This window comes from Aspergillus homomorphus (genome assembly GCF_003184865.1).
Source record: "Aspergillus homomorphus CBS 101889 unplaced genomic scaffold BO97scaffold_4, whole genome shotgun sequence".
Classification (NCBI taxonomy): Eukaryota; Fungi; Ascomycota; class Eurotiomycetes; order Eurotiales; family Aspergillaceae; genus Aspergillus; species Aspergillus homomorphus.
This window is the reverse complement of record NW_020291890.1, coordinates 1,266,547-1,290,435: the sequence shown is the minus strand read 5'-3', so window position 1 is coordinate 1,290,435 and position 23,889 is coordinate 1,266,547. Positions and strand designations below refer to the sequence as shown.

Genomic DNA, 23,889 nt, shown 5'->3' with positions numbered 1-23,889 from the left:
GCTTATGGTGTAACGATGCTCGAAGAAAGCGTTCAAAGGAATCACGATCCGCGTATCAGTAAGTATTACCAAGTATACATAAGAAGCCTCTCTTCAAATCCCCTGTATAAAGAATTTAATACATTGGACAAGCGCGAGACCCTGCAAAGTCAGGCCAAATCAAACCCTCGGCCCCAACCCCGATATAGACAACAACACCTTCCTCCGCCGTCCCGGCGCAGCCTCATACTCCAGCGCCGCCCGCACAGTCTTCAGCGGAAACACAGCCGCGACCGCCGACGCCGCGACCCCTCCCGCACCAATCGGAACGCCTCCCCCAACGCGCGCTCAATCTCCCGCCGCTCAGCGGCATGCACCCAATTGCACAGCCGGAACAGCACCACTGTGACACGGGGAGACTTGTCCCGCAACCGCGGCAGCGCAAGCGGCGTCCCAGAGAGCAAATCATAGTGCACCGGCGTGCCACCAGGCTGAAGCGCGCGCACCAACTCCTCGCCCACCTCTTTCAACTTAGCCCTCAAAACCCCCAAATCCGCGGTACAAACCACATCCAGAACCTCCATCCCGCGCTTCGCAAAGAACCCAGCCGCATCCGCGCGTCTCACCAGCACAACAGGCCGCAGCCGCCTGAGATGGTCCTCAGGTCGCTCGGGTTTATTCATGCCAGGCGCATGCGGATGCGCATTTGGTTGGGGCCGGGCGTGTGCGGCGTGTAAAGTTCTGCGGTTACGACCTCTTTTGCGGGGCAGAATGTGCGGACGATTGTGCGGATGGGTGGTGGGGGTTGGTTCGGTGCTGGGTTGATGGAGAGGGTGTCGGCGACTGTAAAGTTCATTTTCTTTACTGGTGTGTCGGTGAGTGGGTTGTTGGCTGGTTGGTTAGGTAGTGCCTTCGAATGGCTAGAACTGGGCTATCGCAATTGGTGCGTACAGGGAAAGGGATTGTGTGTGCAGAAGATTTGGTGCCAAATAAGATACATCCCCACAGAGGAGCGAAGCATGAGCTGGGAGTGTTGCTCCGACTGCCTGATCTATCAATGCCATTCCTGAAATATGTACTAAATATGGTGCACAAGCTCTCAATCCCTGGCGTCTCGATTGTACTTTCGGATCGCTTTATATTGATGAGTCTAGTTTTCACGACCATCGCAACACTGCATTGTATCACGATTCTATCCTCATACACTCGAATGAGTCCATCACATGTCTCGTCCGAGCTCTTCTTCCTGTTCGGATTGACCCATGCAGTGATGTGCTTGTGATGCCACGCTTTGGTATCTCTTTGCAAACCGCTCATCGCCTGCCACAAAGGCGACATGGTCACCAAACCCTAATCTCCTGCATCTCACTTCACCTCACCTAAACCCAACTTCCCCTTGGCTTGGAAGCCTGCAATGGGAACCATATTCATACCGATGCTTTTGGCTTTATTCAGTCAAGTCGCCGTCCCTAAAGAAGGATAATTATACGTAGCTACCGAGAAAGAAAGGGTTCAATTCGATTAAGTCAACGGCGGGGTTAATTGACCTAAAACAGCATGTCCCTCGGAAGACAGCTCGAAACGACATCGACAATTACATTTAATTGACAGGTTCTGGTCTATATCAGTAGCCTAGTATCTGGGTACGACTTGAGGATGTTTGTACAGGAGTAAATTGGTGCAAGTTTCTTTGTCTGGCGTAGATTTACGTATCAGCAGCCAAGCTATTTTCACATTTGAGCTCGTGACGGGGGGCAAAATAAATTGACATGAGAGGATGACACGAGACACAGATAGGAATGAACTATAAATAATGAGCGAATGCGTAAAAATGGTGTGAAAGGTTGACAACAAAGGTTTATGCCTGAGACAGTAAATGCCGACTGCTTGTTCCGCATTCTCTTGCTGTGATCGGCGGCTGGGCTTGGGTAAACGACCTCAGTGAGGCCCACTGGCACCGCCACCTCCATTACCGCCGTTGCCACCGCTGCCACCATCGCCCCCGGTACCTCCACTACCACTGCTGCCACCACCGCTGTTGGAGTTGGAAACACCACCAGAAGAAGTCAGGCTGGCGGCGTAGCTTGCGCTATAGCTTGCAGACGTGTCGATGCCGATGGTAATCCACGAGAAAAGACCGTCCTCCACAGTGTCACCGAGAAGGACGTACTCGAGCACCGGATCAGAATCGCTGTTCGCCGTCTCGGCAGCCAAGACCCGATCATTGGCATTGAGGGTGATGGCTGCAGTGTTCTCACTATATGGAGACAACACCTCGACCTGCGTGATAAGATCCTGGTCGTAGAACAGCTGGCCGATGTGAGCAATATTTCCCCCAGTCAGCGTGCCATTGGAGAGGACTGTGGCGCCAATGTGAGCAATGACATGCACATGCGTGGCGCGCCCGTTGTAGTGACCAGGGAAGATAGTCGTAAACTGCGCCACCCCGTCCGAGTCAGTGGGCTGGAGGCCGCGCAGTGCCGTGTTATCCAGGTTGCTGGCGTCATTGCCGTTGCCATTGCTGCTGTCCTGAACCCCGGAATAGACTCCAGTGGAGTTGCAGTTCCACACGTCAAAGTAGAGGTTCTCGATCGGCTCACAGGTGTCGATGTCGACGAACTGCGCATCCATCACAACTGAGACCCCAGGCTCGTCGTCGGTCACGTCCGAACGGATGTACTCACCCTTGACCCAGAACGGGCCTACTTCGCCCTCGGGCGAGAGAATGCAGGGTACATCATCCGAAAAGAAGACATCGTCGGATGAGGATGCTGTCACACCCGTGAAGTTGGAGAGATGGGAAGTGTTGATGACTGTGGTCAGATCTCGAGCCTTGAGGTAGCCTGCCGAGTCTGTTAGCGTGGCGAGGACATCTAGAGTATAGATACTTACCCGCGTCAGCACTCCTCGTGGAGTATTTGCTTGCGAGGTCCCGGCGACGAGAAGCGGCGCGAGCCTGCATTGCACGGAACTCGGCCTTCTCAGCGCACTTGGAAAGACTGTTTCGAGAATGACGGAGAAAACTCCTCTTCAATGCCACATTTGATCCGATGTCTTCATGGCCTGGATGTGCCACCGCAGCGGCAGCCATCCCAACGACAACGAGCTTTGAAAAAGACACCATGATGAAATGATTCGATTTAGTCGCAAAGCCAATAAGATTTGATCTTCTGGAGCTGTTCCTGTTGTTATCGCTACTGCCGACGATGGGGAATTTTGACATCCAGCGAGAAATCTCGTCCCCTTTTATATCTTCTTGCTCCTCCACCCATTCTCTTCATGAGGCGTAGGGTCTGTTGGCATGTTTCTCGCACACTTCATCCCCGTCTATGGCTTCCCACATGCAACAGACGATGTCGAAGCCCAAGCCGCTCTTCCGCGCTTGATGGTAGCATGAAGATGCGATTCTCGCCATGTCGTCGTCAGCTCTAGGTCTAGATGTGGTATGTGCAGGGTACAGCTCCGGCGGGGTTTGAGGACGCGCGTCCTTTCCTACCAGTCACAATCAAAGCATTTCCAAGGCGCCAAGCCCTCCGATATTAGTCTACTTTACTCGGCTGCCACGGCATACTGAATACCTTAATAATCGGGGTTGATTCCCCGCGACAAGAGACCCTTCGTCATTTCTTGGCAGCGTCAACCGCCTAGGATAGCTTATTTTCGACGTTCAGGCTTGCCCTTCTCTGGAACGGACTCACGCCGTGTGAATATTAACTTCATCATATAGGGCGTCGCCAAGACCATATTCCAAAGATCGTCCGCTTGACGTATGCACCTGTAACACGGGCCACGCAATCAAACCAATCATCTGTTATTGTTAGATTGGGTTCTTCACTGTGCTACAGCTATGGACCATGAAAAGGCTCGGTTTTAGTTACCGAAGGCAAATAATAGGACTCAGACGGTGTCCGAATATCTTCCGTGGTACCTCCTGTATGCGACAGAGTGGGAGGTATGTCCCAACCGAGGAAAGGAAGAGGGTCAAACCTCGGACTCTGTCACCGTGTGGCGGGCGAGGTAAGTCTTTTTTCAGTATGACTATCTCATACTAACATGCAACTGAACGCACACTCGCAAAGAGTGTGTGAGGATCGGACCTATGATTAGCAAAGAGAGGACCTGATCACATTTCAACCAATTAGAATTAAAGGACTGCGTATGTCTAGATTCCCATACTGCAAATAACTATGTTCTTTTCGAATGGACAAGTAGGTTCTGACGATCGTGTCGGTAGCCCGGGGCTTCTCTTGGAGCGGCAAATGCTCGTACTCGGGCGGTTTTGCGACTCTACCCAGCCAAAATAACCAATAGCGTAGTGCTGTATCTTCATTCTCGGTTGCTTTCATCCATTCAAACACTGAATTGATGTATCCAAGGCTATCTCGCTTTCTGGATGCAGTATTGACTCGTGAGCATGAACAATGCTATACGCTGGGTTTTTGAGTTAGACATGTGCACATGTCAGATCCTGGGCCTTATCATTTTCCCTGGGATGATGTAGATACAGCTTTCGAGCGTGTAAAGCGGAATTATCCTGGCCGAACATGGCGACGTCATTTCACAGAAGGAAGGTACAGTCCTCCCTGTCGGTTTCTAGTCTAGCATAAATATGTCTGGCTCTATGCTCATAGTGCTCAATCGAGCTATGACGGCGTCCATACACATCCGTTTCCAAGCCCTGACAGTGAGGGGGGGTCCCTCGACCCCTTTGCCTCAATTTCATTTCTCTCCTCACCCTCATAAATGTCTTTCAATGCTAACATAGAAATAAGAAGAGCAGTTTGCTAGTCATGCAAGCCTGTGTCCTTGTCTTGCGACCATTACATGCTGCGTCTACGCAGGGAAACGCTTCTAACAACCAGCCCGCGATGGGTAACGCGGACCACGCCCACCGTATTTCCACAAATGAGACGATAGCCCTATTATGACCGAAGGACGTCGCCCCGCTTAATAAAAGACGCGGAATTGCGCACAGCCTTGGTCATTGCAGCGGCCTATTTGCATATTGCACATGCGAGAGGGTCGTTGGACGTGCAGCCCGTTGCGGTGAGATTGCCATGAAAAATAGATTCACTTGCATCAACCGTGGCACAAGTTCCCACGCCTCCTCCCCCAGGCCGGTCGCTTTAGAATCGATAAGGTCCGAAGACGATTACAACCTCTTCAGCGAAGAGCCCTTCGATAGATTGACTGGTGGAGCAACATGCTTTCGAGCCGAGCCCAAACATTTGATTGCTGGTGATGCCATGAAGGGCTATCTGTGATGAGATCCCTCGCGACTCTAGCTGCCCAGTTGGAGATGACGAATGCGTTGGGCAGTCGCACAATAGGCTGCAGAGCTCACTCAGCGGCTGTGAACGGACTGGCTTGCGGAAATGTTGACACTAATTACATCGCCGCTAAGCTCTTCAGCGTTGGTACCTGCGGACAAAATGTATTGAATAACTGGGAATGTTACCTTCTTGTGTTAAAATGCTGGTATATCATCAAACGTGCTTATGACAGTTTTGCGTTCATCATGTTGGCAACTTAGTAAAGCAATAGTCCACTGGGTAGGGCCACGGTACAATTCACAACCCCACTCCTATTATGGCTGTACAATCTCGTTCCAGGTCGGAGGTGGCATTGGCACACTGCGCTTAGGAGCCAAGGTTGAGCATCGCGTCCCTTGTGAGTTCCTAGTTGGACATGTTTATTGTGGAGTCGCCCAGTGGCGAGCCGTATTTGGGTTCAGGAGGACATTATGGACACTCACTTTGAGCGCATGGTCCACCCAATAGTCTTCGGTGAGCTAGCAATTCGTGCTTGTTTCAGTTGCCTATTGAGGGGTTGGAAAGCCCACTGTCGCTTCCTTTCAGCAGCCCAACAGTACATTACTGTCGATTCGAGTAGACAGGCCTGGCGTAAATCAACGACTGTATGGGAATATGATGCACTGATTTCTCAACAAATGACCTGAAGGCTAGAAACATGTACACGACCATACTCACAAGGGCTGCCAACTGACTGTACAACGTGAGCACAAGGACGAAGAAAGTATTCAGGTACAGCCCTGCGTTTAAACGCAGAGTCTATGTCTGCTGTTAATAGGTCATATTGTTTCAGACCTCTGACACACCGTAACCATGCAAGTCAAGACTTGTTCCCTTAACAGCGTCACAGGTACCACTGAGTGCACCGACTCAATAGTTTATTCATTCATAGCCTGTCATCTTCTGTTCTCGAACCAGAAGGCAAATCCGAGCTACTGTTTAAAATTGTGTCGCTTCACACTAAAGCTCAACCAATACGTCAAACCAACGAAGGCACACTAAAGAAAACAGAAATAAGATTGGAGACTCGCCTGGGAGGCATTAGAGCGTGGATTCGGATCATGGAAGGAGGAACTATCTACACGGACAACGCAAGTGGCGAGTAATCCAGCCAGTCCAGGCCGCAGAACCTGACCAAAAATGCTTCCCACCAATGTGATGATCGTTCACATTACTCATCAAATTGGGAAATGGCAGAAGGGAGAGAGATTATGATACTCCAAAGCTGGTCCTCGTATCGAACTGACGAGACTTGAAGCGGGAGGATTAGCCCTAACCGGAAGTCCTGCCAAGGATGGCTCTACCAAACTAAATCGTCGACGTCAGTACTCCTGGTTGAAAGAAAGCTCTCGTGTCCGCGACGAGAAGTAAACTTAAATCATTTATTGGATCTCTGGAAGGGATTTATTCAATAATCGGCTCGCGCACTCGAGGTCGAGGATATAACAGCTTCGATCTCACAACACAGTGCGGGGAAACATCTCATGCGAGCCTTAAACCAATTGATGCCCTTGAATAGCATCTACACTCTCAGTGTCTCTCCCCGTCTAAGGTGCTTTTAGACCGGCAATGCCTGAAACCATTCTCGTCACTGGAGCCTCAGGCTTTGTGGCCTCACACATCATCCAACGATTCCTCGAAGCAGGGTACAATGTCCGTGGCACCGTACGTTCCGCCTCGTCCGCCGAGATTGTACAGTCCCGCTACCCCCCAGAATACACAGACCAGCTCTCCTTCGCAATCGTCCCCGACATCGCCGTCCCAGGGGCTTTCGATTCCGCTGTCCGGGACGTCTCCGGAGTCATCCACACCGCCAGCCCCTTCTTCCTCGCTGTAACCGACAACGAAGCCGATCTCCTACAGCCTGCCATCCAGGGCACGCTAAACCTCCTCAATGCCATTGCCGCACATGGGCCCACCGTTAGCCGCGTTGTCGTCACCTCTTCCTTCGCCGCGATCCTCGATCTCATGAAAGGCCTTCGGCCCGGTTACCGATATACGGAAGCAGACTGGAACCCGTGCACCTACGAGGAAGCCAAATTAACCACCGACGTGAGCTTCGCCTACTGCGCATCCAAAGCCCTCGCCGAGCGCAAGCTGTGGGATTGGATGTCCCAGCAGCAGCAAGGACAGCCCACCTTCAGCGTCACGACCATCTGCCCGCCCTGGATTTTTGGGCCCGCCCTAGGAGAACCCAACCGCGGGAACAACCGCTTGAACGAGTCATCGGAGGTCATTTACAACCTGATCAATGGGTCTCGGAGTAACGTTCCGGACCATGATTTCTTGGCGTTCGCGAATGTCAGCGACGTGGCGGAGGCCCATTACCAGGCGTATACTCGCGAGGAAGCGGGCGGGGAGCGCTTTCTTGTTTCTGGAGGCCGGTTTCTCTATGGAGAGGCGTGCGAGGTTATTCGAAAGAGGTTTCCACAGCTGCGGAAGAAGGTTCCGCATGCTGGTGGTGGTGCCGCTGTCGAGACGTATGTTGCGGACGGAAGCAAGGCGGAGAGGGTGCTGGGGCTGCGATATCGCAGTCTAGAGGATACCTTGGTAGAGACCGTTGATGATCTCTTGAGGAGGTTTCCGGTTAAGTGATGGTGTGCCTGGTCGCGTTCTATGTAATTTCTAAGATTAGTACGTGCTTCTGATCTTTCAGTGCGCTCTGTGTTAAGTAGTCCCATATTTCGCCGGTCGTGAAGCTGTGAATAATACCATTGGTCATTTCTCAGTTAGAAATCCCTTCGCAATTGTCCACGGTATTGTGTATTCTTTCCGGTCCAAGTAAGGAGACTCGAGGTCTGATAAAATTGACAAGGACTTATACACGATGCTATGTTCACAGATGACTTGGGAAAAAGATAATAATCGGGAAAGTTTGTTTGACGGTGGTAGCAGCGCGGACCCGCCGGTGGTAATTTAATCTCGTGATGAGAAAGGATTGCCAACGACAAGGAGATCTATGGATACGTATCAGTATGAGAGCTCAGGAACCGCGAGACTTGCTGGAAAGACAATTGTTGTTTGATTGTTGTTTAGTAAGTAGATATTCAGACCCAGAAATAAGACTTTCACTCGTGGTATCTGGAGTTCGTGTTTGAGCCGTCAGATTGAAATCCTGGTGCTTGGAGGAATTCCAAATCCAAGTGTTTTCTTTGGCCCGCGAGATGACCTCATGCAAGAAATCCCTGGTCAGGAATGCACATAAGCACAGCTCGGAGATCAATCTGAGCCTCACTTAGTCTTCCCATCTTAAGCGACAATCCTTGTTGACGGATCTGGAGAGGCCGCGTATTAGTAATACGCGGTGGCAGTCAGCCCTATGTGAGCGTATCCGCATAACTATTATACCAAAAATAAAGAGCTACTATCATCCAGAGCAGCGTAAGCTGTAGTGAAAAAATGAACAATGACAATGCAAAGAGCCATCGTATTTGCCTGTTCTGTGTCATTTGGCATAGCCACAGTCAGGAACTTTTCGTCTTTATCGGGAAGCGGTGGAATATAAATATGGACACGATGCGCTTTCAGGTCTCAACATCGAAAAAGTTCATTAGACATTAAAGAGTTTATCACACCACTACACTATCATAATCCATAGTCGAAATGCTTCGACTTTTTCAATCTTTCTGCATACTAGCACTTGGAGCAAGTCTGTCCACCGGTCAAGCGATCACCATCGCAGCGATACAGTCGACAGGCTGGAATTCCAGTTTCGAGCTCAGCCCTGAGCAGAGCAAGCCCGCCAAGCTGACAACCGACTTGAGCGCTATTGTCAACACAATCACCAGCTTTGACCGAACTCAGCTTGCGAATGGAGGTGCACATGAAGATAACTTTTACGATGTCCAGAGCCTGCACAAGGACGAATGGCCGACCGAGCCTGGAAAGGTGATCAGGCTCCAAGAGTTCACCGATCCGTCTCCATTCTCCATTCCAGCAAAGACAGCCATGTCCCGCATTGTCTACAGCACGACCAACGCAAATGGCACACTAATTCCTGCCTCAGCCTACGTTCTCTGGCCGTTCCACGCGAAGCGCCTTCGAGGCCAGAATGGCACCGCTGCCTCATCGTCTGCGCCCGTTGTGCTATGGACACATGGAACGTCCGGCTGGTACGCGAACGGCGCTCCATCAACGCACCGCGGGCTCTTCTACGCCGACATTGTACCCTTTGCGCTGGCTGAGGCTGGATATGCTGTTGTTGCTCCGGACTACGCAGGGCTCGGTGTCGATGCCTCCTGGGACGGAACCTTTATCCCGCATCAGTACGGTATCCGCGAAGCCGGTGCTCACGATGCCTTGAACGCCCTACGAGCAGCTTATAGATCCTTCCCCACAATTCTGTCTCCAAATTACGTAGTAATGGGCCACAGTCAGGGTGGAGCGATAGCTTGGGGTCTGTCCGAGGTTCTAGCGCGCAACGACTCCGAGTTCACTGATGTAGCGCGAGGTCATCTTGGAGCCGTGATTGCTGCTCCGCCCACGGCCACGTTGTCGGTTACCGCTCCCGGCTTTCTCGCATGGATCGGCAAGAGCCTCGACTCCATTTTCCCGACCTTCAACATCAGCTACTGGTTCACGCCTCTAGGAGTCAGCAGGATCGAGCTCCTGAACCAGATCGAAGGATCGCAGATGGTGACCTTCGCCCTGCTGGGCGATGCCGAAGCGGAGTTTGTCCAGCCTGATTGGAATGAGACCTGGTATGCCGACGCTTTCTCACAACTCGCCAATCCAGGAAGATTGCCCTTCAGAGGCCCAATTCTCCTCGTGCAAGGGACAGAGGACTCAACGGTGCAGTATAATATCACCAAGATCACCGTGGAGGAAACATGCAAGCGTTATCCTGGAGACCTAGAGCTGTTGGCCGTCGCTCAAGGCGGGCACTTCTCCGTTCTCAACGCCGCGAAGCACACCTACCTCCAGTGGATTGAGGATCGCTTCGAACATCGACCATTGGCCAACCGTGGTTGCATCGAGACCAAGCTGGATAGTCTTTTACCACCTGAGAACTACCAGCCGTTTCCGAACTCGTTCCCGATGTGGGCTGGAGAGTCTCAGTGGGCTTATGAGGTGCCGACTGCACTTTAGTTTTGGAAACGATGGAAGGAAAGGGGATGTGTAGACCTGTGTGTGGTTTTCATAGGTTTACTAATTATATGAGCTTTCGTTTTGGCATGAATCTTTCATCCCGCGGACCACTGTACCAGTCGTGCCAGATACTATTCCAACAGTGGCTTTAGATACAAATTGCTACTCATTGTCTTCGCCCCACTCTGGCATTGTTTTTCATTAGCACGTAGTGTCATTGCAGATGTTCAAAACGACCAGTCGGTTTTGTAGGTGATTTCCCAACTCTGTCCTGGGTTAATGAAAGCTCCGCGTCTTCACCTGGCCTTTTAGTCTTTAATCAGCTGTCATATCCTCTTTGAGCCCTCTTCGGTTTAGAACATGAGCTCGGAAGCCATATTCATGACAGCCGTGAAGACAAGACACGGCAGATGGCAGTTTATCTGTCGTTTTCCAACCGTCCTGGCTTCGTGCTTGAAATATCATCAGACGCTCCGTGTATGTCCGCATAGGCTTGAACTGGCTAGACAGCTTGAAGCAGTGAAGTACAAACAATAGGGAACGCTGGGAAAGACAGCTAACACTGCAAAGCAAATGACTCAGAGAAGACTGTTATAGAAAAGCAACCCATTCGTCCATGGCATCTTATGGTCCGGAAACGCAGAAGTTTGCGAAACAGAAATATCTCGGCCGAGATCATCAAGCAGTTAATTCTGACACTTCATATGTCGACGGCACAACGCTCAACTGATAGGCGATCCCAGGGACACTATCATTACCGTTTGCAACATCGAATTTCCTAGAAAGGGATTACTGAGCACATAAGGTCGCGACCACAGCAGCTTTGAAAGGGATATAAGTGATTATGCGGAGATAAATCGGCCCGGGTGACTGAACCAGTGATCCATAAAGGTGAAGGCGGTTTTAAAAGTATCTCCATACCGCCCAGAATAGCTCTCGCAGGTGATACAGGTATCAATGGTGTGCTGAGTCCCTTCCACAAATGCAATCGACTTGTCTGTAGTGGTAGCGACAAGGTAGATCTTCTCTGCGTTCAGATACTCGTAGTGACCAGCGTTACCCATGGTCAGTAAGGTCTTGGAGATTCCCGGCACATTGCCAATTGGAGCGGTTTGAGACGAGGTCCAGTCGACGCCGGTTATGTTGTCAGCCGTTACTCAAAGGTATCGACATCGACGTCAATAGCAAACGTTGACAGAAACCGGGTGATAGTAGTCTTGAGCGTTCCATTGTATAAAGAGTCCACCATACTGAGAATGCCGGCCGAAGCGACAGTAACACTTGGGACAACCTGCGTAGTGTTGCTCCCATCCTTGTGCAGCAGCGGCCACTTGGACATGGTCTGGGCTATGTAGCGCACGTCTTGAGTAATGAGCTTGTTGTTGAAGCCCAGGTAGTTCGCGTCGGGGATCACTAATCCCTCATCATCACTGTAGTCTCCCTTGCCCGCTGCAATGAGCTTGTTGCGCTCGGTGGCAGGCGCCAAAATGCGATTGCACCGCGCCGCAACCCCAGCCAGGAACTCACGGACAAAGTCAGTCGTGTAGTTGGCTCCGTTAGCCGTCCAGCCATTGGCCGGGTTATACAAACTCAGCTTCGAGTCGATATCCGCCCCTGTGGAGTCATGGACTCATTGGTGATTGCCGGGTTGAGAGACAGCAGCGTCATGGTAGACAAACTAAAGACTGAGTTCCTTCGAGTAAGTTGCTTTCCTCATCTCGACTGATGCGCTGATCTCCCGAGCCGCTCAACTACGGCTCAACCTGGTCCGCAGCGACAAGAACGTGGATCAGCTGGTCGGAATATCCGGCATCTTAACATGAAAAACCGAAAAGCGAGTCAGAAATCTTCCCCCACCTCGTATGCAGCACCTTGGGGATTTCCATCTGTGGGTTATTTTCGATTAAGACTTTTGTCGATCACCTACTCACCACGAAAACCTGATCTCATTTCGTTTGCTAGTGGAATAAGCATTGACCTATTGCTACATTGGCGCCAGGCGCTCTTACTGCATCAAGCAGTGGAGGGCGAAAAAAAGAGGATATAGACTTGCAAGGGTGACGTATCAGCAACACAAGGTAGCAGTAGTCTCACTTCTTGATCGGAGGTTATGTCCATCAGTCTCCACATGTTGCTATCTGTAAAAAAAACGTTGAATGACCGCCTGAGCTCGATTTGCAACTCCAAAGACCGGCTTCACCATCAACCGGCCGTGTATTGGGCACAGTGTCCTTTCATCAATACATGCAAACGCTCGCCTGACTAACGACTTGAATGCGTCCTTGTCAAACTCAGAGCCTTTCCACAGACTGTCGAGTTCTTGTCGATATGCTCGCCGTCTCCAGTCCCACACTATCGGCTCCTCTGCCCCGACAACCGCCACCCATTCCGACCGCCGCTGGCCATAAACTAAATTCGGCCCTAGATTAATTATCCGTCGTTCTCCTGGAAGTGGCGAGTAGAGGAGAATCAGTATCTCCCGAAAATAAAAAAATGAGACGCTGGAACAGCAGAACAAAAACGTTGTCCAGGTCCTCTAGCAGCTTGAGAGGCAAGGCAAGGCGCGAAAGCTCCATTGGATGCACGCGTTGATGCTAACGCCCTGCTTCCCTGCCCGGCCCGTCGAGGAATCTGTCGAACTGCTCGTAAGGCACATGGAGTGTATCAGTAGCTGGCTTGAAAGCCCGTGTGAGACAGAAGGCACCTGTAGCAGCAAAACGGTAGTTAATTGTCAGGCCGTTCTTTCGAATCCAGCTCCGTGCCACATTTCGTCCTTCGTGATTTACCAGGAGCAGTGGAATATCAATGAACATGCGGTAAAGCTCGTCATGGAAGAACATTATTTCTAATTCGTGTTCGACATGGTCCGAGCGGTGGGCCTCCCAGCAGCGGGTGTTCAAAACGTATAGAGCCTGGTGAACAGGGCTCGGAAGGGCGTATTGCCAAATAAAGATGCGTAGCTCAGCAGGGAGGAGAGCGAATTTCGGGAGTCCGCGATTGCTGGTGGATTCAGTCATGTTGTTCTTGATGTTGACGAAATGAGAGATGGAAGGGGGTGGTGACTCTAGGTTAGAGGTGAAACAAAGTTGGCAAGATGACAAGTAAAGCTGAAGGAAATTTGAGACCTTCGTAATTGTTGATGTGTTAGTTACCCTCAAGCCTCGAAGTCTCTCAGTTCAGAACCTACCTCGCATTCACTGAAGGTTGGGAACAGTGACTTAGCGCTCTCTCTACCCCGACCTTATTTACTTAGCGAAGTTGTTGATGGCAGTGATATGTTATGTAACAGGAAAGAACACGGGGTAAAGCAAGGCAACAGCAACACAACCACGCGCAATCAAAGCGGTCTAAGTCAGACTGTCGAACTTGCCGGTTTGCATTCCGATCAACATGCTGAGAAAGCTCCATTGTCCCTGCAAGACTAACGTGCAACACCCAACGGCAGGATCCGTAGGATCAAGTGCGAGGAAGCCCCAGGGTAATGCCCGAACTGCACGTCGACTGGCCGACAGTGCGACTAATACGAGGGTTATCAGTTACCTCCACCACCCAGGAAGCAGCAATACCGCCAGCGGCTAGTTCTATCACCTCCGGTCGCAGCCAATGTTCTGTGGGCCAGGACATGGAATGAGCGGCGCTGTTTTGCTTTCGTGCAGGCCCGCACTATTCCGATTCCCTCAGCTACTTCGACTCTATGCTCTAGCAGCAGTTCATTCTGCAGATGGTACGTCGTGAACCAGTGGTATGGCATGTCATGATCGCTTTGGGGGCCGTGAACCAGCAAGTTGAAGCTGACCCAGTCGCTCGGTCACCTGGAAATGGTTGGCCGTAGCGCAATGCGCGCGATTTCTGGCCAGTCTGCGTCAGCTTGACCCACAAGACCTGGAGAAGAGGCAAGTGATCCTGCTCTGCTGCCCGCTCTTCACTGCCCTGGATATCGTGCAACGAGAGTCGCAACCTCTCCCCAACATCTGCGTGCTGGCCTGCGCACATCGAGTTGGCACCTCGAAGTGTTCACCTGCCCGTTGACTCACTCTGAGTTGCTGCCTCCCGACACCTTGTTAATCAGATCGGTGTTCATGGCATGCTGCTGCACGGAGATAGTGGTGGGGCCGCGCGGAAAGCGAGTCTCTAGCGGCGGCGGTGGTGGTTCAACCGGTAGCGGACGCATGTCGAGCTTTTCCAGTACTGATGGGAAGAGCCAGTGTCTCGGAGGTCCGTAAGGCACTTGAAGCGCGCTTCAAACGGTTCAATAAGTTTGTACGGTAGTGCTGGCGGATGTCTTGGGCGGAGCTGGAGGTTGAAGGCGCCGGGCCGCTCTCCATCGAGCGTGTAACCATTTCCGCGCAGTACCACTGCGCCATGCATCTTTGGCGCACTTTTCGCATTTTGCGTGACTCCTCTCGACTCATTCCGCAGAAACAATGCGGAGTCGACTTGATCGAGCTATAGCGAATGACGGTCAGACTCGGCTTGCAGACGTGTCCCCCGCACGAAGACTTAACGGCATAAGCGCACTTCACGCCGCAATACCGCAACCTCACGCACCGGATCGAGCGCTCCAACGTGCGATTCCCCGCATAGCCTATTCTGACAGTCGATCTCGGCGTGGTACCCGTGCTCTTCTTCGTGGGTGATGGCTGGAAGGACTTTTCGCATCCTCCACCCTGGCGTCCTGTCAGCCCGGCGATTCGAGAATGAATGAAAAGTTTTTGCGGGCGAAATTGGCCAAGGTCGTGGACCATATATGGAATATTAGCTTCCACGACAATTGCGATCTCAATAACACAATGCAGGACTTGTCTCAACGTGACAAGACGCATGACCACTGGGGGTCGATGGCAGAGTTGGAGAGGTTAGAGGAATTAGCCTTTGTAACCAGCATTCCAGCTTGAATTGCGTTCTTCTACTTCCGATGTTCATTTTTCCCCGTATGAGGTCGATAGGTAACTGGGTCTGGAAGAGCATCACGCCTTTTGAATGCTAAGCTGCAGATAGCAAGTTCCGAGCCGTTGTTATCACTGCCGTGTACTTTTTCCAAGTTGGCCCCAGGCGCCAATTTACCCCACCCTGGGAATGTTCTAGACTGCAGCCTGTCAAGGTCACCTGACAGGGAACGAGGTGCCTGAGGCATACTGTGCAGTACACGTCCGGATCGGAAAGTTCTCCAAACCTTACCCTCTTCTTCGACTATGCTTTGGCCTTTTACTGATATTTAACCATTTATCACTCTTCCACTTCTCCCTTCCATCTCGTTTGCTGTTTTAATCGTCATTATCAGAGCAGCAGGTCTCACTTTGGAAAGACAGTGTCTTTTGAACTTTGTCTTCAAATATCCCATTAAAACATATTTGTTCATCCATCACCAGGACCGACACCACAAAGCGTTCGTTTCACGTTGCATCTGACGCTCGAGCAATAAACAACCCCATGTTCTTCTAGCTTACGAATTAAACATAGCCAGTGCTCAGATGCGAACCAACTTTGATGCAAGTCAAGGCGCCCAATTCGCTTTGACACAGCAAAAGAGACACAGACAAACGCACCTGCATGCACTCTGACCCACATGTCAGAGCGTCCGGCATAAACTCCTATCAAGGTGGAAGATACAATAGTTCTTGTGCTTGGAGCATAAGCCAACGTACAAAGACCTATAGCAAGGGCCCTGGATGCATCTTGGCATTACCACACAGCCTGCGAATTGCCGTCGGCTAATCTTGCCCGAGATGCCGCCATTCACGCTACTTTTCAGCTTCGCTCAACGGCGCAACGCCACACCACAAACTATTGGAAAACTGTGACCAACCTAGCTCCAATCTGGAACCCTCGGCAATTACCAGCAATGGGAACCGAAGTGGCGCAGCTGAGCACTAAGACAGGTAGGTCATTTGGCGGGATAGTATTTTGGGCAACAAAATACGAAGTTGCCGCAGATCAGGATGGCTTTCTGACGCTATATAGCTTCGGCCATTCCCAAGGGCCATTCCACATTGAATTTTTTATCTGTGGACAGCTGACCAAGGACTCACACGCCATGAACGTTTTTGGCACCTTCGTGGACTCCGCCACGACACCTCTTCTAGGAGGAGAGTGCGGAAAGCGTCTGATACCCAATGTCATCGATGCGACGGCCAATGCGACCCCCGACGTCGAGTGTCTGTCTGTGCCTCGGTGCAACGGCAACCCTGGTGCCGGATGGAAGCCTGTGAGCTGGGCGCAGGTTGCCAACGCTGTCAACTATGTAGCGCACATGCTCACTAATGACGCCGGGACCCCGACACCGGGGTCATTTCCCACTGTCGCCTACATTGGCCTAGAAGACCCCCGGTATCCCATCTTCGCAATCGGGGCGATCAAGGCGGGCTACAAGGCTCTCTTCATCTCGCCGCGCAACTCGGTCGAAGCTCAACTAAACCTGTTCGACAAGACAGAGTGCAACCTACTTTATCATGAATCACAGTACGCCGCGATGGTTGAGCCCTGGGTCAATGGCCGTCCTGGCATGAAGCGCGTAGCTATCGCTCCGTGGGAGCAGTGGGTCACTACTCAAGTAACGCCGTTTGCCTACAACAAGACTTTTGCCGAAGCGGAATGGGATCCTTTTGTAGTGTTACACACAAGCGGCAGCACCGGACTCCCTAAGCCGGTCGTTATCAACCAGGGCATGCTGGCCTTGAATGACTTGCACCGCTATGTGCCGGAATACGACGGCAACTTGCCGTGGCTCGCTACTTGGGCCAAGTTCCCCAACACACGATATCTCTGCATTTTCCCATTATTCCACACGGCGGGAATTATGCCCACAACCTTGATGGCATTCTATTATAATGCGCCTATTGCATTCCGGGATCCGTCCCTGCCGATTACCGGCGATAATATCGTCGAGTGGCTGCAAAACACCGGAGCGGGGTGGACTCTCATGCCGCCCGCGATCCTGGAGCAAATGTCGCGCTCGCAGGTCGCCATTGATGAGTTGAAGAAGCTTCACGCAGTAGGATTTGCAGGAGGTTAGTGACATCCGGGAGTATGATTGCATGTTGCTAAATGTATACTCTGGTCAATTTATAGGCCCTGTAGCTCCGACTCCGGCGAATCATCTGTTAAATCACGGCGTCAAAATGGTGAACGCCATCGGAAGCACCGAGTAAGTGTTATGCAATTCCGCCTCAAACTGTCCGCTAACCGATGTCCGCCAGGTACATCTATTTCCCATATTACAACCAACCCGATCACTCACTGTGGCCGTGGTTCATAATCCCTACAGAGATGATGGGAATTGAATGGCGCCCGTTCGGCGAGAACACGTACGAGCAAGTCATTGTTCGAAAAGACAAGCAACATCCGGGTCTGCAAGGCTGCTTCTATGCCTTCCCCGAGCTGGATGAGTTCAGCACCAAGGACCTTTACCGACCTCACCCAACTCTCCCCAACCACTGGACGTACGTGGGTCGGGCGGACGACATCCTTATCTTCTCCAACGGCGAGAAGCTCAATCCCACTACCATTGAAGGCGCAGTCATGGGCCATCCAGGCGTTCTCGGTGCGCAGGTAGTCGGCACCAACTACTTCCATGCAGCCCTTATCATTGAGCCCGCTCAGCACCCGAAGACCGAACAAGAAAAACAGCGGTTTCTTGACGATGTGTGGCCGATTGTGGAAAAAGTCAACACTGAGACGGTGGCCCACGGGCGCATCTCTCGGGATTATGTATTTCTTTCCGATCCGGATCGTCCTTTTCCTCGCGCGGGCAAAGGCACCATCCAACGTGCGATGGTGGTGAAGGTCTATGCTGATGACATTCAACGGATTTTCGCTGCCAGCGGTGATGCGTCTGTCGTCGCGATGGATCTCAATCTGACATCCAAGGAGGCATTTGCTGGCACGGTGCGCAGTCTGGTACAAAGTGTCATTAAGCTGCCAAATCTCTGCGTGGACCAGGACCTCTTTTCTGCAGGCGTGGACTCCCTCCAAGCGATCCAACTCGCACGGCTACTACGGGCTAGTATGGAGAAGACATTGGGTATTTCAAATAGCGCTACAACTATCGACACCCGCGTGATTTACACCCATCCCACAATTGCCCAGCTAGCAGACTTCGCCTACTCCTTGACCAACGCCTCCGACTTACCTGATCCATTCCCAAACTCCGCTGACAGCACGGCCTTCTGCCAAGCCCTCTTCGAGAAATACACAAAGAATCTCCCCGCCCCAATTCCCAACAAGCTGCAGCCCTCCAGCACCTCGCAAGTCATTATCATTACCGGCACGACCGGCAATCTAGGCTCATATCTGCTTGCCGCAGCCCTCGCCAGCCCCAACACCCACCGCGTCATCTGCCTCAACCGCACCGCTGACGCCCTAGCCCGCCAACAGGCCGCTCACCTTTCTCGCGGCCTAATCACCGATTTCTCTAAAGCCAAATTCCTCCAAGCCGACCTCAGCCACCCGAGCCTGGGTCTCCCAGCACAAACTTACATTCATCTGCTAGCCGAAGCCGATAAGGTCATCCACAACGCTTGGCCGGTCAACTTCAATCTCTCTCTCGGCTCATTCGAGCCCCACATTCGCGGCGTCCGCCACCTCATTAACTTCAGTGCCGCCGCGCAGAAAACCGTACCGATAACCTTCGTCTCGAGCGTCAGCGCCGTCGAGAACTGGCCGTTCCCCGACCATCCGGTCACGGAGCAGGCGCTGACAGAGTGGTCGCTCGCTGCAATGGGGTACGGTCAGTCCAAGCTCGTGGCCAGTCGAATCCTCGATACCGCGAGTGAGGTTTCGGGCGTGCCTTGCCCCATTGTACGGGTCGGACAGGTCGCTGGCCCTCGAGCGGAGAAAGGGATGTGGAGTAAACAGGAGTGGCTGCCTAGTTTGGTGCGGAGCTCGCTTTATCTTGGCTTTCTACCGGATACGCTCGCGGGGCTAGAGAAGATGGGCTGGGCGCCTGTGGAGGATGTGGCGCAGGTGGTGTTGGAGGTGTCGGGTATTACTGAGGGGGAGCAGGCGACTGGGTATTTCCATGCGCTGAATCCGACGGCCGTGGATTGGAGCGGCCTGGTGCCAGTTTTACGTGAGTTCTACGGGGAGCGGATTCAGAGGGTGGTCTCTTTCACCGAGTGGGTGGATGCTCTAAGTGCTAGTCTGGAGAAGTCTGAAGGCAAGGATGTGGAGGTGAATCCTGGTGTGAAGTTGCTCAGCACATATAAGGAAGCGGCTTTGAGCAACGGGAAGGGAGCTGGGTTCACGACTACCCGAACGGAGATGTACAGTCCGACTATGCGGAGGATGGAGCCTGTTTCGCCGGAGTTGATGAGACATTGGTGTGAGCAGTGGGAGTTTTGAGGCGCAATGATATCTCACATCCAGCGATAGTACGACGATCTTTCGATCGAACAGAAGATGATCGTATCACCAATTGAAACTAATTCATACCTCGTGATAAAGTACCATATTCGTTATTCCTCTGGTCGTTGACAGCTGAAGTTATGATATATTGAACACCCGAAAGAGGTAGGGTATTCACGGAACACTTTCGCTCTAGCAATCCAAGGATGGCTCGTTTAATTCCTTTTTTACTCTTTCTCGGAAGAATAACTTGCAGTTCCGTGGCCCCAACAGCACACCCTACAAAAGCCCGATGATTAGCAGTTGAGACCCGAACAGCTCGACCGAGAACAAACTATACCTACCGTTACCAACGAGAGATTATAGTCCTCATCCCGTTCCCACTCCACCCTACGAAGCAGTTCACAGAGCGCAAGCTTCATTTGGGTAAGCGCAAATTTACTAGCCAAGCATCGCCGACCGTGCGTCGCGAACGGGAAAAACTTCCCCTTGACCTGCATGCCGCGGAACATGTTATGGATTGTGACTGTATCCCAACCCCAGCGATCGGGATCAAATTCACGCGCAGAGGTGCCCCAGACACAGGGATCCGTGTGAGTGCCGTACGAGTGCCAGCCCACCCAGGTGTCTTTCGGAAGGGGGTGGGTGGTATCTGATCCGAATTGGACGGGCTCGCTGGTGTACCGATTGATCAAATTGATCAGCGGGGGATAGAGACGTAGAGTCTCGTACACCGTGGCCGTGAGTAGTGGGAGCTCGTCGAGGTCGCTCTCTGTGTAGTTGCCAGGAAGCTTGGTGAGCACCTCGTGCCGCAGCCGGCGTTGGAGTGCGACATTCTTGCCTAGTTCCCATAGGGCCGAGTTGAGCACGATGTCGATGTTCTCCACCCCTGCGATGAAGAGCTGCTTGAGGTTGCACCGGTAGTGGTACTTGGTTATCGAGCCCGCCCGATATGCCTTTCTTAATCTGTGAATGACTTGCTCGTTATCCCGGCTCCGTGTTGCGTTCGCGTGGTCTTCATCTGTAAGCTCCGCTAGTTCCATGATCAGATCCTCCAATCTGTCCGCGATGCGAACGCCATAGTGTCCAGAGGGAAGAAGCCAATGGAGCCGCTCAAGACTCGGAAAAATATTATAAAGCAGTGTCTGCAGCCTCGTCGCAACCCCATCCTTGAACCTATCCATCGCCTCCACGACGCGCGGGAAATACACCTGCACGCGCTCTGCATCCAAATCCAGGAAACTGTCTGCGAAAACCCGCACAGCCCACTCCATGATACCATGGTCGATCCCGACTCCTTTTGCTGGGTGCTGCGCCTGCTCCCGCAGCAAGCTTTCCGCGAGTTGAGCGGAGCTTGCCTTTGCAGGTTCCAGATCGAACCTCCGCTGGATCCCGGGCTTGATGATCTCCGTGAACGAGGTGTGGAGTGCGCCGTGCGAGTCGATGATATTCACGCCGAAGATCCGCGCGAAGGTGCTATGTGGGATCTTCTTGATGTTTCCGCCCTTGATGAAGATGTCGTCTTGTCGGAAGATCTGGGCCACTAGGTCTGGACGAGTTGCCAGTACCACCCAGCGCCCGGCGTGCCATAGGTTCACGGCGCCGTGTCTTTCGATGATGGGCCGGATGCGGGTGTTGTAGGATTCGGCTCGCGTTATGCCTCTGGCGTGGTCGTAGAGTGTTTGCCAGATTGGGATGGTGGGGTAGTCTGGGGCTGGGGTTTCGAGGATTGTCAATGCGTATAAGATGGCGGAGGTTCCAAGAAGGATAAAGAAGATGAGTAGGAGGGCGAACATCGTGTGTCGTGTTTGAGACGAGGATGCTCTGTGCCTGAGAAAGGATCACTTATACGACCAGTTGGACAGCCCTATTGGGAGAGAATCCGCACGAATCAAGAACGCGTCGGCGCCTTAGATATACTCTCCGTCCGAAATGTCATCATCAAGCGCCCTGTGAAAAGCTTTCACCGCTCATCTCAGAGGCATGAGCAGTGCGCACGACATATCCCGATGGGATGATCTTATCTTACGTGTCATGCAGCTATCTTGTCCCTGTGAGGCGCGTAAGCGCGGGACTTCCTGCTTGCATGTTGCGATGAATGTTTCCTGACAGGGCCACCACAGACCACACACGGATCTCAGTTATTTGTGTGGACTTTTAGACTGACTTTGCGAGACCCGGTCTTGTCTGTTCTTGTCCATCTGTGCGCTTAGGCAAAGATACACTTCCTCCACTGCTGGCATTTCACATCCCGGCTCGAGATTCATCCGAAGAGTCTCCTTGCATAAATGACTGCCGTCCACGGTGTATCACCTCCCAGTTTCCCAACGGCAGTTGTTTCCTACCTATTATCTTTTGACTGACGTCACTTTTCGCCGGATTATCCTCCGGGTTGATATTTTGGGAAGATAGCGATGCATCCAGTTGAGCGAGCGTCTTAAGCTATGCTGCTTGACCTCCATCTCGACGGCTCTAACATCTGTAAAGACCGGACCATGAAGAATGTCTAGAGCCGAGTCCAGAAGTCTTAGCTAACTTCTCGAAGTAATCCCGTCTCTACTGGAATCAAATAGCACGGCAAGCAATCGCTCAGCATGGCCAAGGAATCCCATCGCAATGTCTCGCGTTGCGAGATATGTTGCATCACGTCCCAGCGAACTTCGACAACCGAATACACAATCGCTGAGCACCATTAGAGCGCTTCTCATCTAACGGCGTGCTATACTCAAGAGCCGAAGCGACCTGGAAAGTCCCTAAGGCAAATTACTGCGCTATTTGCGATAAGCAAAAGACGCGGGCCGCTTCCGTGCCAATTGGTGTGCAAAAGCCGGCACCTCTGCGTTTTGGAAATGATGTATTTTCCCTGACTGGAGATGTGCGCAGTGATATGAGCATTCGGCAAAATCTGATCAGCGCGTTCGTTTTCGGGTGGTTGTATGTCTTCTCTGCTGAGATGGTCGAGAGGATGCAAGAAGATTCTCATCTGGTTTACACGGATTCACGGGCGGAGCTAACAGCAGACGACGATGGTGATGTAATAGACGTAGGTGACGTTGGTGCAGATGCCGAGATGGTGGTCTGCACTTTAATCTCAGGCGAAGAATGGCGAGCAACCATACTCCCCAGAGGAGATGATCGATTTTATATCACCGTGGTCAACGACTGCCGATGGGGGACAGCAAACTCGATATTCGGGGATCAAGGTGGCTAAGCTGCCAGGGTATTTGTCTTTAACTGCCCCACCGTTCTCTCAGCAGGCCCTTGGCTTTCTTGTCGACTTCCGCCCCTTCTATGGTATTTAAAGCGAATTTCTTATCGCACTGGCAGTGGCAAGCATGATACCAACTGACAAGATGTATGGCGTGCCGATTACATTGCCGTCGATAACCACACGGAGCTACATACACGTATCGTCGGTACAAGATGTGAATGCGGAGGAATTGCAGAAACAGATTCCATATTACAGGGCCTGGAGCTGCAACTTCCATGTGGTGATATCTAGCATATATGGAATCTTCTGGCAACCCAGCGTACCGTGCAACCTAGTTAGTCTTTGGTTGCATCCTGTCCTGAATGAGGTTCGCAACGCCCTTACCAGTCTTTCTTCGCCAAGCTTCACGGAGGTTTTAACGATCATGTGTGCTCTACGCCGCCCAAGTCTCGCAGCGCTATGGCTAGGCGCTGCCTTCAGTGGCCTAACCTCCTTCGCAATTGACCAAGCCAAGAGCGGCGCTCCACCTCTCGTTCCCAGTGCTGCAGCCGGGACTGGCTGTCCACAATCGTTCCTGGATATTATCGGCACACCCACTAGTGTATTCCCACTGGACATGGCTTCGGCAAGATGGGTCCAAGATAGACGATGAGGGTTTCAAGCCCGACAGTTTTTTGATCTGTCCGGAACAGGTCAGACCCATCACTGGGGTTAGGTTTCCCTGCAAGCCGCTGCCGGATCAGGATGCGCTCGTGACGGCATCTTGTGAAGCCTTTGGCTGGGTAATGCGCAATTGTGAAGGTATACCGTTTGAAAGCGTTTATAAAGACAAATGGTTGCAGCAGGAAGATGAGAGTGCTAAGTTCGAATCGATCAAACGTTTGGAGGAAAGTGATGATGAGCATTGTGGGACCAGTGCTTCTGACGATATTCGGGTGGAGCGGAGTGTTCGCGGAT

The 23,889-nt window shown here is 52.0% G+C and overlaps 9 protein-coding genes across 9 annotated transcripts; 4 read left to right on the top strand and 5 right to left on the bottom strand.

Annotated features, from left to right (window-relative positions):
* Positions 1-251: 251 nt before the first annotated feature.
* Positions 252-662, bottom strand: BO97DRAFT_421398 (uncharacterized protein; the record flags this gene model as incomplete). The annotated part of the gene is made up of 1 exon (XM_025696717.1): positions 252-662. The coding sequence occupies one exon, from the start codon at positions 660-662 to the stop codon at positions 252-254; it is 411 nt and encodes a 136-aa protein (XP_025555327.1).
* Positions 663-1,696: 1,034 nt separating this feature from the next.
* On the bottom strand, positions 1,697-3,360 carry BO97DRAFT_403303 (intradiol ring-cleavage dioxygenase). Its single transcript, XM_025694706.1, has 2 exons — positions 2,872-3,360; positions 1,697-2,822 (listed from the first exon to the last, which is right to left on the bottom strand). Exons 1-2 carry the CDS (start codon positions 3,101-3,103, stop codon positions 1,918-1,920), a joined length of 1,137 nt encoding a protein of 378 aa, XP_025555326.1. The 5' UTR covers positions 3,104-3,360; the 3' UTR covers positions 1,697-1,917.
* Positions 3,361-6,860: 3,500 nt separating this feature from the next.
* On the top strand, positions 6,861-8,099 carry BO97DRAFT_459253 (SDR family oxidoreductase; the record flags this gene model as incomplete). The annotated part of the gene is made up of 1 exon (XM_025699273.1): positions 6,861-8,099. One exon carries the CDS (start codon positions 6,861-6,863, stop codon positions 7,884-7,886), a length of 1,026 nt encoding a protein of 341 aa, XP_025555325.1. The 3' UTR covers positions 7,887-8,099.
* A 795-nt stretch (positions 8,100-8,894) lies between these two features.
* On the top strand, positions 8,895-10,379 carry BO97DRAFT_459252 (putative secretory lipase; the record flags this gene model as incomplete). Its single annotated transcript, XM_025699272.1, has 1 exon — positions 8,895-10,379. The coding sequence occupies one exon, from the start codon at positions 8,895-8,897 to the stop codon at positions 10,377-10,379; it is 1,485 nt and encodes a 494-aa protein (XP_025555324.1).
* Positions 10,380-11,221: 842 nt separating this feature from the next.
* On the bottom strand, positions 11,222-13,396 carry BO97DRAFT_421394 (2EXR domain-containing protein; the record flags this gene model as incomplete). The annotated part of the gene is made up of 3 exons (XM_025696716.1): positions 11,222-11,535; positions 11,631-11,993; positions 12,979-13,396. 3 exons carry the CDS (start codon positions 13,394-13,396, stop codon positions 11,222-11,224), a joined length of 1,095 nt encoding a protein of 364 aa, XP_025555323.1.
* Positions 13,397-13,726: 330 nt separating this feature from the next.
* BO97DRAFT_421393 (uncharacterized protein) lies at positions 13,727-15,202 on the bottom strand (the record flags this gene model as incomplete). Its single annotated transcript, XM_025696715.1, has 4 exons — positions 13,727-13,896; positions 14,176-14,228; positions 14,414-14,567; positions 14,644-15,202. The coding sequence occupies 4 exons, from the start codon at positions 15,200-15,202 to the stop codon at positions 13,727-13,729; spliced, it is 936 nt and encodes a 311-aa protein (XP_025555322.1).
* A 1,161-nt stretch (positions 15,203-16,363) lies between these two features.
* Positions 16,364-19,824, top strand: BO97DRAFT_384235 (acetyl-CoA synthetase-like protein). The gene is made up of 3 exons (XM_025693413.1): positions 16,364-17,386; positions 17,448-17,523; positions 17,576-19,824. Exons 1-3 carry the CDS (start codon positions 16,414-16,416, stop codon positions 19,716-19,718), a joined length of 3,192 nt encoding a protein of 1,063 aa, XP_025555321.1. The 5' UTR covers positions 16,364-16,413; the 3' UTR covers positions 19,719-19,824.
* Positions 19,825-19,913: 89 nt separating this feature from the next.
* Positions 19,914-21,517, bottom strand: BO97DRAFT_421391 (putative sporulation-specific N-formyltyrosine oxidase Dit2; the record flags this gene model as incomplete). The annotated part of the gene is made up of 2 exons (XM_025696714.1): positions 19,914-20,000; positions 20,066-21,517. The coding sequence occupies 2 exons, from the start codon at positions 21,515-21,517 to the stop codon at positions 19,914-19,916; spliced, it is 1,539 nt and encodes a 512-aa protein (XP_025555320.1).
* Positions 21,518-22,315: 798 nt separating this feature from the next.
* BO97DRAFT_421390 (uncharacterized protein) lies at positions 22,316-23,023 on the top strand (the record flags this gene model as incomplete). The annotated part of the gene is made up of 3 exons (XM_025696713.1): positions 22,316-22,346; positions 22,418-22,764; positions 22,817-23,023. 3 exons carry the CDS (start codon positions 22,316-22,318, stop codon positions 23,021-23,023), a joined length of 585 nt encoding a protein of 194 aa, XP_025555319.1.
* Between the last annotated feature and the right edge of the window lie 866 nt (positions 23,024-23,889).

Bases quoted from the DNA above. Each gene is read 5' to 3' on its own strand.
- BO97DRAFT_384235 (XM_025693413.1), top strand. From the start codon at position 16,414: ATGAACGTTTTTGGCACCTTCGTGGACTCCGCCACGACACCTCTTCTA. The intron at 17,387-17,447 runs GTTAGTGACATC...GTCAATTTATAG, and splicing joins CGCAGTAGGATTTGCAGGAG to GCCCTGTAGCTCCGACTCCG. The intron at 17,524-17,575 runs GTAAGTGTTATG...GATGTCCGCCAG, and splicing joins AACGCCATCGGAAGCACCGA to GTACATCTATTTCCCATATT.
- BO97DRAFT_403303 (XM_025694706.1), bottom strand. From the start codon at position 3,103: ATGGTGTCTTTTTCAAAGCTCGTTGTCGTTGGGATGGCTGCCGCTGCG. The intron at 2,823-2,871 runs GTAAGTATCTAT...CAGACTCGGCAG, and splicing joins CACGAGGAGTGCTGACGCGG to GCTACCTCAAGGCTCGAGAT.